General features: G+C 37.5%; 1 protein-coding gene across 1 annotated transcript in view; it reads right to left on the bottom strand.

The window, feature by feature from the left end:
* ANO3 (anoctamin 3) overlaps nt 1-13,410 on the bottom strand; it is a 188,790-nt gene that overhangs the window by 111,211 nt on the left and 64,169 nt on the right. Inside the window, exon 5 of the mRNA XM_049649103.1 lies at nt 3,860-3,960. Within this exon, the coding sequence (XP_049505060.1) occupies nt 3,860-3,960 (101 nt within the window). The remainder of the gene's footprint in view (nt 1-3,859; nt 3,961-13,410) is intronic.

Raw genomic sequence — 13,410 nt, forward strand, 5'->3', positions numbered from 1 at the left:
TGTTGCATATTTTCTAATATTTATGTTATTAAATCATGAGAGTACCAATGGTATTTTCCAAAAGTTTTAGTATGTAGCCATTGTAAACATTATTTTATTTTATTTTATTATTTTTTTTAATGTTTATTTATTGAGAGACGGAGAGTGCAAGTGGGGGAGGGGCAGAGAGAGAAGGAAAAACGAAGCCCAAGCAGGCTCCTTGTTGCCAGCACAGAGCCCGAAGTGGGCTTCCATCTCTCAAACCATGAGATCATGACCTCAGCCGAAATCAAGAGTGGGACGCTTAACCCACTGAACCACCCAGGCACCCCATGTGAACATTATTTTTAAAAACATGTTATAAAGAAGAAATTTCAGCCACAACATCAAAAAGAAGAAATAGTAAGGGCCTACATTTCAGGGTTTTCATATTTCTTTCTTTGGATCTATCAGAACTCTTCTTTCAAATGCAGTCTTACCAGGAAATTAAAAAAAAAGAATATCACTTAAAAAAAGAAAACAATATCTATCTGAACAGAATATTTTCTCCAAAAGTCATCCTGGCTCAGGACACCATGGCACACAGCCTGGAGACCTAAGCTCTACGTCATACCAACCGAGGACACCCACAATCCGACAAGGTAACTGTCATTTTAATGAACTTCTAAGAAAAAGAAAACAAAGGAATTAAATTCTGCAGACTGAGCCAGCCAGACGCCCCACTTGGTGAGATGTTTACACACAATGTTTACCGATTCTGAACTGTACCCGAGTGCTGAAACCCACAGAAACAGGACACTTTGTGATAGACTTCAAAGGTTTCCTCCTTTTAGATCTAAGAGGAAATTGCTTTGTACATGAATTTAATTACAACTCTTTTTTGAAACAATGGTGAGATCACAGGACTAGGGAAGGATGAAGGCACCTGATTAGTTAAGATGAATTTGGAAACTTTTTAGCAATTTCATCATGATATCAGACACTAGGTCATTGTCTTGAGTGTTGTACTTTGTGCATGCGTGTGTGTGTGTGTGTGTGTGCGTGTGCGTGCGCGCGTTTATTTTTGAGAGGCAGAGCATGAGTGGAGGAGCGGCAGAGAGAGGAGGACAGAGGATCCAAAACAGGCTCTGCTCTGACAGCAGCAAGCCCGATGTGGGGCTCAAACTCATGAAATGTGAGATCGTGCCGTGAGCCGAAGTCAGACACTCAACAGGCTGAACCACCCAGGATCCCCTGAGTGTCCTACTTCTTTTGCATCCTGTGTTTATATCATGCAGTCAAGTTAGAATTTGTTAAAAATCGGTAATTTTACAATAATATAAATAAAATAAATGGTACCCACAATCCCCCATTAGGAGCAGTCATTTTTAGCATATTATAGTTTCTTCCTATTTTATGTCTATGCATTTTACATTGTTGCAATTACACTAAGTAATTACATATCATAATATATATATAATTTAAATTTTATTATTTACTATTTCCTTATAGTCATTAAGAAATTGTATACCCATTCATTTTATAAATGAATTATATTCCAGTCCAAGAGTATACTGAAATCCTCTACTGAAATATACTGAAATCCTCTACTGTTGAACATAGAAGATATTTCCATTTTCCACAATTGTTAAGTGATACTTCAAGGAATGTCTTTACACATTTTTCAATTATCTTCTTAAGATAAGAAGTGGAAGGTGTAAAAAGATTTATATGAGTTTCAAAGCTCATAGAAAATATTTTCAAGTTGAGTTTCAGAATAGTTTATGAAATTTGACTTCCATCATAAATAAACAAAGGTGATCAATTACCATATCTGTGCAATGTTTGAACAGAACTATTTGTAAAATCCTTCTTTAATTTCATAGGTTAAAATTTATTACATTGTTTTAATTCTGCATGATTATATGTCATGTGAATATGTTCAAACCAAATAAGAAGAAATAAAATAGAGCAAATAGCAAATATTCTCCCATTATCACCTTTAATATATCCCAGGCAAGTATTTCAAGATTTTTTAGAAGATGACACAGTGTCAAAGGGGTAAAATTCCTCAGATGTTAAGAAATGTAGAATACTACAAGTATATACTTGTCAAGCTATACTCTCAAAATTAGTTCAATAAAATGACTTGAATTTAAAGCAGTCCTTTGTAGACCTCAAACTATCTAATCATAACACAAGTAACATCTCATAGACCCTTATTTGCTTCTAGGAACCAAGATTCATAGAAATGTACAGACTTCAGGTTCTCTTAGGTATATCTTATCATTTATATACATGCTGAAGAATTAGAAAGACTTTTCTTTATCGTCTTATGATTTTTATTGTTAATATTACTATTCCTTGCCAGGGCACCTGGGTGGCTCAGTCGGTTGAGCGTCTGACTTCAGCTCAGGCCATGATCTCACAGTCTGTGAGTTTGAGCCCTGCGTCAGGCTCTGTGATGACAGCTCAGAACCTGGAGCCTGCTTTGGATTCTGTGTCTCCCTCTCTCTCTGCCCTTCCCCTGCTCATGCTCTGTCTCTCTCTGTCTCAAAAATAAATAAAAACATTAAAAAATATTAACTATTCCTTGCCAAGCTTTTTGAGGTATTATTTGCTTATCTCTTAAATATCATATTAAAGAGAACTATTAAACTCTTAGCCAAGTTTGAATATGAGCCAATTTAGGTATCCAATTCTAACAGTGGTAGTAAGATTCTTCAGTAGTTGCCAATGCTTAATTTCTGTTTTGTGGACAATGACTGTGTCTGCATCTTTCAAAGCCTGAGGTGTTTCAAATGACTAAAAAGATAGGATCACAGGGGTGCCTGGGTGGCCTAGTCTGTTAATCATCCGACTTTGGTCATGATCTCACCATTTGTGGGTTTCAGCCCTGCATCAGGCACTGTGCTCCAGATTCTGTGTCTCCCTCTCTCTCTGCCCCTCCCCTGCTCACACTCTGTGTCTTACTCTCTCAGAAATAAATAAACATTAAAAAGAAACTTTAAAAAGATGGAATCACTATCTCATATTTTATCTTGAATAACATAGAAGCTTGTCATAAGACTTGAGGAGGTCAGCACTCTTACCAGAACTGGCGTCTTCCATGCTACCAGGTCTGACACATTTCTCTATATTTTTGCATTGTGCTCTTACTGTTCATTTATATTCATTATTTAGAGGCTCTTTTACTGATATCTGGTTACTCCTTCTAAACCCTCTTATCAGTGATGAAGCACATTGAGTTCCAAATAAGCATAAATGTTTGTATCTTTGCACACAGTAGGAACACTGTTGAATTTTACTTTGAGAAATTATGAAGGAAGTGGTTCATTCTACATATAACAGATTTCCTTATACACAATATAAGGAAACTCATGTCTATTCAATCTTTGTTTGCCTATAGGAAGAATGGAAAAGTCGTTGAATGGAGTAGGCTTCTCATCTCCCTTTGTACTCTGGTACTGAGGACAGAGCTGAAAAGCCACCTGGTTGAATTGCAACTGAAGAATGATTCTTGGTAACTGTTACACCACAAAAAACACTGCATTTGTTTACAAATGGATGCTACATCCTTATGCTTCCTGCCTTCCACAAAAACAGTAAGAGTTTTATCAACCCATATGAAATAAGAAATGAGATTAATCTTGGGATCAACTTTTTCCCTCCCTCTAGGTAAGTCCACCGAGAAATGATATGAAGCATCCAAGGGACCATAAAGTTTACCACATTTGGCAAGCATCTTAAAAGAAAAAAAACAGTGCCCAACCTATTATAAAATTTGGGAGAAAAAGCATTTCCTCTATAGAAAGAGTTACATGTACTGCTCTAAAGTTTTGCAGAAAACAGACTCATCTTAATATGTACTGAGATAGAATGAAGTAAAATTCGGAAGTACCTGAAGGGCATCCTGATATTCAGCCTCTCTGCATACTTGCACAGCGTGTCCCATGGAATATGAATTTTAATAAACATGATATCAGGGTTTGCAACAGCTGGCTGCAAAGGATAGAAAGACAGGCACCATTATTTAGAATCAGAGCTGATGATACCGTGCCACAATTTGATTTGAAAGGAAGAAACACCGTCACCTTGTCTCCACATAAACCGTTGTCACTGATTTAAAGGGGATTTATACAAATAACAATTCTCAACACAGCAACACCTTCATAAAAATGTAATAATGCCATTGCATGGATACAAGAAATAGTCACCTATGTGAGTTAGTGCATTTTCTTATATTGACTGTTATCAAGATCCAGAATACCCAATCAGAAAAATCTTGAGCCAGTCAGGGATATGAAGGTAGTCTTATTGCAAACTTTATCATGATCCTACTCAGAGGGAATAAAAAACACTGACAGTTGCCACCAGTCATTCATTAATTCATTCACTTATTCTTCTGGCATATTTTATTGAGTCGCTAAATCCTGGGAAAAATGGAATATAAATCATGCAAGTCCATGACCTTAGCTGTCAAATTTGCACACTTACTTTAACCTTTTAATCCATAGAAATTTGGGTGCCTTTGATTCAGACAAAAGTTTTTTTTTATATTTTTTAAATGTTTATTTATTTATTTTGAGAGACACACACACAGAGAGAGAGAGAGAGAGAGAGAGAGAGAAGGGCAGGGAGAGAGGAGAGAGTGAGAGAATCCCAAGAAGGCTCCGCATTGTCAGTGCAGAGTCTGACACGGGGCTTGAACTCATGAACTGTGAGATTATGACCTGAGCTGAAATCAAGAGTCAGATGCTCAACCGACAGAGCTACCCAGGTGCCTCCAGACAAAATTTTTTTTTAATGTTTATTTATTTTTGAGAGAGAGCGAGCACGAGTGGGCGAGAGGTAGAGAGACAGGGAAACAGAATCTGAAGCAGGTTCCAGGATCTGGGGTATGACCTGAGCCGAAACCAAGAGTCCAAGGCTTAACTGACTGAGCCCCAAGCGCCCCTGGTTAACGTTGTTTATTTAAATTTCATCTAGATGGGGCACCTGAGTGGCTCAGTCAGTTAAACATCAGATTTGGGCTCAGATTACGGTTCCTGAGTTCAAGCCCCAGGTCGGGCTGTGTGCTGACAGCTCAGAGCCTGGAGCCTGCTTTGGATTCTGTGTCTCCCTCTCTGCCCCTCTCCCACTCACTCTTTGTCTCTCAAAAATAAATAAACGTTAAAATTTTTTTTAAATAAATGAAAGTAAATAAATTTTATCTAGATGGAACTTCTCAAGAAACATAACAATCTTAAAATCTCAAAAGCATAGAAGAAATTTATCAGTTTAATTTAAAAGCATATATATTTTATAATTAAACTAATGTTTCATATCCATACATTCATGAAGCCCTATGTTTTAGATGTGGCTAATTTCACAAGTTTGCCCAAACAATATTTCAAATGAGTATTACCAATATTAATATAAATAATAATACAAAAAGTATTATTAGAGAGCCATGGGATAATCATCAGACTAATACTCATATGTAGGGCATCATTGTCATTGGGCAGACACTTTTACACACTAGCATTTGCTGAAGTTTATTATTCTATGGAGTACTATAAAAAAAAGAGGCAGGGTATTTCATGGCCACAAAAATTTTGAGTTTCTCCCTGGAGGACTTTTGACAAACTTTAATATGCATATACTTGCTAAAAATATCCAAGATGGTGAAAAGTAAACTAAATTTCCAAAATTTTGGAACATGGATTATTTTTTCCCTGATAGCTTATTGAAGTATTTCTATTTTGCTTGCAAATCATCAAGGGAAAAATAGTAAAAGATGCTTGCCCTTAAGTACAGTTTCCAAAGGCTTTTCTTACTTCAAATATGTTTGTTTTAAATATTAGGTAAAGAATGATGGGAATAAAATGGACAATGACAGAAGGAGACATAGTATGTGTCAAATATCAACAGGCCTTTGAATTCAGACCAAGGTCATACACATTAGCTCTGCTTGAGAAAATAATGTGTAGAATTTTTTTAAATGAGTATTAATTTGGGGCACCTGGGTGGGTCAGTCAGTTAAGCCTGTGTGTTAGGCTCAGGTCATGATCTCACGGTTCTTGAGTTTGAACCCCATATCAGGTGCTGTGCTAACAGACTGGAGTCTGGAGCCTTCTTCAGATTTTGTGTCTCCCTCTCTCTCTGCCCCTCCCCTGTTTGTGCTGTGTCTCTCTCTCAAAAATAAATAAACATAAAATTTTTTTTAAGTGAGCATTAATTTATTCAAACAACTATTTGTTTTAAATATGTATTTTTTTTACCCAGCTAGAAAGAGAAAGGAGAACAATTATGATGTTATCTCTAGGTTCTTTTTAGTGACTATTCCAGACTTGGTTGAAAGGTTTCTGTGCAGAAGTGATAGAATCAAGAAAATCTAAGACAGAAAAAGCATAGGCATTTAAATGACTCTTTCATTGAGGCAAGTGAAGAAAGAATTTCATGTTTTATTATAGTTTTTCCTGCTTAAGCCATACAAAAGTTCTTATATTCAAAAGATTCTTCTTTTAAAATTATGGTGTTGGCCACTGGTGTTATATCAACTTGCCTTTCACTTACCAAGCACAATTTAAATTTCCTCAATCCTAATTGCCTACTTAGAAGAAATTACATGGTATGGTAGACAGAACATAGTGTTTGGAATCACAAAGACTTAAGTACAAATTCCATCTTTACCATTTACTTTACTCTGTGAGCTTGAGAAAGTTACCTAACCTCTATGATTCTATTTTCTCTCCTGACAAAGGGAGACCATGATCTTAACTCACAGAGCTGGTGTGAGTGTTATGAAAGACCAGACATAGAAAGTACCCAAGTATAACAGGTTATCTGTTCATTTCCTGTCGAGGTCAGTCTTCTTATATCAGACCCTAACCAAACTAATGGATAATTTCAAAACTTCACTAGAATCTTTGTCCAGCACTCTCTTTTTCTTTTTTTCTTATAAAACACTATCAGATTCATCTTTACCTTTTGGTTTTGTAAGCCTTCAACAGCAGGACTTTCAATTATACAAGTACAAAACCAGTAACCTGTAATTTGGGGAAAACTCTAAAGCAGAGTGACTTGGATCAAGTTATTGAGGAATTAAATATTTTTCGGATAATATCAACTGGGTATAAATTGTAATAAAACTGTATTTCTGTAGACTATAATCTCTTTGGAAGACATCTCTTCCTTTATATATATTTAAATTGTCCTACACCTGTATGTTACTGCTTTTTCCTTGGGAGAAGTGGGTTGTTTTTCAGCATTTTCCTCAGAATCTGGAAGTGAGGCCTCCATGAAAATGAACGAGTCAGAAAAAAACCAATCTATACAAGACTGACACATTCTACGTGTAGAATGGTTTAAGACTGAATAAAGAAGCCTGTGAGAAATGCACTGCTATTTGATCATTGCATTCCCGCCGGTGCTCCATGTGAGTTTGAAAGCAGGGGTCTCTATTGTTGAACAGACAGCTCCTGGGACAAAAAAAAAAGTTTTTCAGGAGCTAATGCTTATTCTGGTACAAATGGAGATCTCATTCTCCCTCAGAGCATCATGGTCCGTGAAGCCTAGGTATGTTGGTTGCCAGAGTAGAGTCACAGCATGAAGAACGTGTGAGTGACATATGTGTTGGGAGAGGTCTTAGAAGGTTTAACCTCCACAGCAGGAGAGCTTGGGTTTCATACTACCAGATGGTTCCTGATCTGTTTTACCTTACCGAATATACAGCCAGAGTCTGATCACTCTCTACTTCTCCATAGCGCCCACCCTGGTCTATGCCATCATCATCTCTGGCCTGGACTCCTGCAGTGCTGTCCAACAGAGCCTTTGCTCACACATTCTTGCCCCCAATGATCTACTCGTAGCATAATGGCTGGAGTGCTCTGTAAAATGTAACTCAGATCATGGAACTGTTTCATTCCGAGTGAAAGCCAAAGCGCTGTCAGTGACCTACACAGCCCTTTAGAGTCGCACACTCAGTATCTTGCTCACCACCCTCTCCTACTACTTTCCCCCTCACTAACTCTACTATTCTCATTTGGTCACTTGCTACGACTTGCCTGCCCTTGCCTCATCCTTCTTACCTTGTCTAATCTCTTCCCTATAGTATTTATTATCTCCTAATAGCGAGTCTTTTTTTAATGTAAGTGCCATATAAGAAGGGATCTTCGTTTTATTTATTTACGTATACCCAGTTCTATGCTGGGCACACAGTAGTCACTCACTAAGCATTTGTTGAATGGATGAATGAGTGAGTTAACTTATTTTGAGTGCACCTTCTATGTAACTTGTACCTAACCCAGAGATGATGGAAACAGAGTGCAAATAAGCCAGAATTATTCTGGAAGCGGTATTATGTCAAAATTCAAATTAGCATCATGAAGAGCTGGCATAGCACTGATTATTAATTCATTCCTGTCAACCTTTAAGATGTGAAAAAGCCTAATACACTTAAATAAAGGAGATGCTTTAGAGGGATGTTTCTGCATTAACTCTACCATCAATGAGGGAAATGTCAAGCTAAGTGCACATACAGCTAGAACATTTCTAATTTTGTATGTATTAACTTTAAATATAGATAGATCTTTCTCAAGCAGCGTGAACTGTCTTCTTTTATAACTTCCTCAAATTAATTTCTCTTTTGTTATACCTCTACTTAAAACAAAATAAAAGTAGTTCATTTTCTTGCAGCTACTGAGCAGGGGGTTGGTGAAGGGATGGTGTTGCCAGGGAGAAGGATTACTTTCTCCCTTGGAGTCCAAAGCTCCCAATCTGGCACTATTCTGTTTCTCTCTAATGAAGGCAGGCTTTTCGGAGGGAATAACACACCCACCACCTTCACACTTCACATTATTATTTAATTATTTCATCCAGACTTTCCAAGAGGTGGAATAGTCACTCTTCAGAGAAGAGGAAATTTAAACATTGAGTTTTTACAAAGTCACTCTCTGTGAGTTGGTGGCACAGAGCTGAAAGAAAACAGAATGTGGTAGCTCATGCGAGTAAGTCTAAGAAGATGATGAATTGCTCGTATGATCTGGAAATGTACTTGGGACACAAACACAAACCATACACCTATTCATTCATATGGCCTTTGAATATGAATCATTGTCTACTAACGATGGGCTTGTCTAGAAATTGTCCTTATCAACATGTAATATAATGAGGACTTGAAACCTATTCTCTGCCAGACTCAGTGCTTAGCTCTGGTGAATGTAAATTTTAAAAATGGGGACTTGTGAGGTGCCTTGGTGGCTCAGTCAGTTAAGCGTCTGACTTCAGCTCAGTTCATGATCTCACAGTCCGTGAGTTCGAGTGCCGTGTGGAGCCCCGTGTCGGGCTTTGTGCTGACAGCTCAGAGCCTGGAGCCTGCTTCTGATTCTGTGTCTCCTTCTCTCTCTGCCCCTCCCCCACTCACATTCTGTCTCTCTTTCTCTCTCAAAAGTAAACATTAAAAAATTTTTAAAAATATTCCTACTTTTCAGTAACAAGTCTGATACTTGCTGACAGGCTCACAATTTCATTTTCCCTGTCTTCATGTTGTAAGCCCTTTGTTTTCCTTCCCCTCCTGCTTTCCTTCCTGCCTCCACCTTTCTTTCCCGGATCCTCCCACCATCATTTAAGCATCTCATATAAGAAAAAAGGAAGAGAGAAGCGAAACCTCATGAGAGTTCTTTCCCCTCTGTGGACGCTGCTCTTCATCCTCCCATCACAGAGTAAGGTGATGACATTTGCTGCTGCCTGTTTTCCTGCAGCCTCATCACTCTTCAACTCACGTTGTCCCTTTGGCTTGTGTGTCGTCTCTCCAGAGAGGTGATTCTCATTGCTTTCGCGCAAGTTCTCCACAACTTCCAATGGAACCAGCCTCTTTCTTGTCTTCCTGGGCTCCTTGGCAGTATTTTACCCCTGCTAACCACTTCTCCCTGTGACTCCTCATCATCTCTGCCTCTTCCACCTCCCTCCAACTCCTGCAAGTGTCTCTTCTTCCCTCCTACCTTTTACAGGCTCACTCCTACACTCCTTTTTTTCCTCATTCTCTCTAGTGGTTTCATCCTCATACATGGCTTATATTACCATTTGCACTCTAAAGACTAAAGCATTTACCTTCGGTTCAGAATCCTCATTGGGCCCTACTACAGATTTCAAACATTTTCTACTTGTATTTGTCAAGGGTCCCTCAATTACTATCTTATGATCTTTACTCCCATAACCCCATCCCACTTTCTCCCCAAATTAGCTGTCTTCTGGTCAACAGTAGAATCATACTGGCTATTCCTTCTGCAGATAGCATTCTGCCTATGGACTCCTTTTCATTTAGAGCACTTTCTTTCAAATCTCCCATGCTAAAATAACTACCTAGCCACAGTCCCTATATAAATTATTCTGGTTTTTTATTTTGAAATTTTTTTTTAATTTTTATTTTTGAGAAAGAGAGAGGGGAAAAGAGACAGCAGTGGAGGGGCAAAGAGAGAGAGTGGTAGAGAGAGAGAGAATCCCAAGCACGCTCCACACTGTCAGTGCAGAGTCTGACGTGGGGCTTGAACCCATGAACCGTGAGATCATGACCTGAGCCGAAGTCAGACACTTAAATAGCTGAGCCACCCAGGCACCCCTAAATTATTGTTTTAATAATAGTCATTTTTCTTGTATGTTTATGGTTTCTCTGCTCCCATGAGAATATTGCCCATTTTTATCTTTGTTCTCATTTATCCCCAGAATGTGGCATATAATAGTTACTTCATTAATGTTCCTTGAATGAATAAAGAAACTGCTCAAGCCACAGTCCCAAGTCATCCTTCAGATCTGCTTCTCTTTTCCTATCATAACCAAAATGCTGAGTATCTACATTTTAAGTTCCATATTTAACAAATCTACTTCTTTCTCTCCTTCTCTAATGCCAGCCATGATGTCTGTACATCCAGTCATGCTCTTCAAATCTATGGTCTTCTCAGCAATCCCAGGTATGTTCTTAGAAAACAAATATGGTCATGATCCTGCCATGCTTAAAATTATTCAGTGGTTTCCCATTTTTCTTAAGAAAATCATCAAAAGTCTACTACTAGAAGTAATTATTTAACCCTCACCATTCTTTCCAAGTTCACCTACTCCCCTTTCATTCTGGTATTGAAAAATGCCAGTATCCTTCTTCCCATTACATGATATTCAATTGATCCTTGTTATGATGGGGTTTGCCATTAATAGATTAAGAGATCCCTAGGTGATTATAATATGCAGTCACTGCTTAAAATCACATCTAGCCCTCTTATTCAACTTATTTTAGGTACTATTCATCTTCAAACCTCAATTCAAAGTTTATTTCTTTAATTTCACTTCTGGTCTTCCCTCATCCTCCAGATGAGATCACTGCCCTTGATATAAATCATTGCAACATCGTTTACTTGTCTTTTAGGTCACTTATCACAGTTTGAAATTATGAAAAGTATCCTCTTAAGGAAGAATTTTAGACATTGTATCCATAAGTAGATGTTGAAAGTCATCTTTCAATAATAACAGATTTTATTATGCAAATCCATTTATGGTAGTATCCTTAGCTATGCAAATACTGGTCAAGTGGAAAGAGTGTAACAAGATTTTCTTTTCTTTTCTTTTCTTTTCTTTTCTTTTCTTTTTTTTAATTTACAGCATTTTCCCTTGCTTGGGTAGGCAGAGTTACTTTGAGAGTATTGAATTACATTTCATAGTGCTTTTAGGCCCTTTTTGGAAGGAAGACATACAAATCCCCCAATTCTGTTTCAAAACAATTAACCTCCATTCTGGAGAACTAGGGTAGCCTTAACACTTTCCATTGTCAGGGAAAAAAAAAGTCATTTACCTTAGTGGAGGTAAGTGGGAAGAAAAAGGAAGCAGAGACTGGTAATTTGTGCTCAACACAATGGCTATAGTTTGTGGAGATGGTTGATTTCAATGAAATGTGCAGATGAGAATGAATATACTTCCTGATCATCTGTCATGATCCTTTATTGAATCATGGGAACTAAATCCCAAACCTATAAATATGAACTAAAAGAGCTGCAATTGTGGAACCCAGAATAAAAAAAAAAAAATTAAAAAGTCAGCCCAGCAATAACAGTACACATAGAAACACTGTCTTGCTGAGAGCCGATCTAGACCAAACAAAAATAAAAACAAAAAATTAAAAAATTAAAAAAAAAATCTCTTGGCAGCGACTAAACAGTTAGAACTCAAAGGTGAATGGACTGCCCTTTAAAAGCAGAACAGGACTCCGTTTGGATGAATAACATCCTGTATTATTGCTAAGAAAATGGTGGAGGAACAGGGAGAGGAAGACTCAGAAGAGAATCTGGACTTACTGCCAAGAAAACTAGCTGGAGACTGAGCCAAGTCATACCTCTTTCATAATTACACAATTGTCACGACAGACTCACATGTAGACTGAAAGTTCAGTGAAGGCAGGGACAAGGTCTACTTTACTCATTGGATCCCTAGTAGCTTGCATAGTACCTGTCACAATTATTTGTTGAATTGATAAATAATTGGAGATATGTGAGCAAAGTAACTATCAATATTATAATAGAAGGTATGTATAAATTGCTCTTGGAATAGATGAGGAAATGATTGTTTGTATGGAGGAGAAATCATAGGAGAATAAAATCTTATTACAAGATTGAGTTCATAAGACTTTGGTAATAAGTACTTATTGATTGAATCAGTCCACTGATATGGATATTCTGGGTTAAAATTCCCAGAAGAGACATAAAAAGGGAAACAGAACTAAAGGAATCAATAGAAATTGAGACCAGAAGTCAACTTGCCCAATTTTGTAACACTAGGCAGCGTGTGAATAAATTCTTACCTTGTAAAGAGTCAAGGTACTGTTTTTATATATATTAAAATTTGCTATATATATTAAATATATATATATTAAAATTTTTATATATATTAAAAATTGCTAATAAACATATCAGTTCTCTAGATCCATCTCAAGTTATAGTTCAGTATTTCCTAATGTGTTTCTTAGAAGGCTAATCACAGAAGCAGTCCTGTGGAAAAAAAGAGTGGGGGCTCCAATATCACGTCTAAGTAACAGTGAGCATTCTATTCCATTGATAACACTTATTAGCAAATTATCTAGATATTTAACCAAAGAAATCATCAAAATTTTTTCACCTTCTCCATCTAATTTTCTAGAAAAGTAGTTAAATCCCACTTGTAGTAAATTAGCAGTCCCTCAAACATGTAATTTTAAGTTTTTCTTGGGGCGCCTGGGTGGCTCAGTTGGTTAAGCGTCCGACTTTAGCTCAGGTCATGATCTCACAGTTCGAGCCCTGCGTCAGGCCCGGTGCTGACATCTAGGAGCCTGGGATCTGCTTCAGATTCTGTGTCTCAGTCTCTCTCTGCCCCTCCCCCACTAGTGCTCTGTCTCTCTCTGTCTCTCAAAAATAAATAAATGTAAAAAAAGTTAAAATTTTTTTCTCTGAATAG

This window comes from Panthera uncia, chromosome D1 (assembly GCF_023721935.1).
Source record: "Panthera uncia isolate 11264 chromosome D1, Puncia_PCG_1.0, whole genome shotgun sequence".
Lineage (NCBI taxonomy): Eukaryota > Metazoa > Chordata > Mammalia > Carnivora > Felidae > Panthera > Panthera uncia.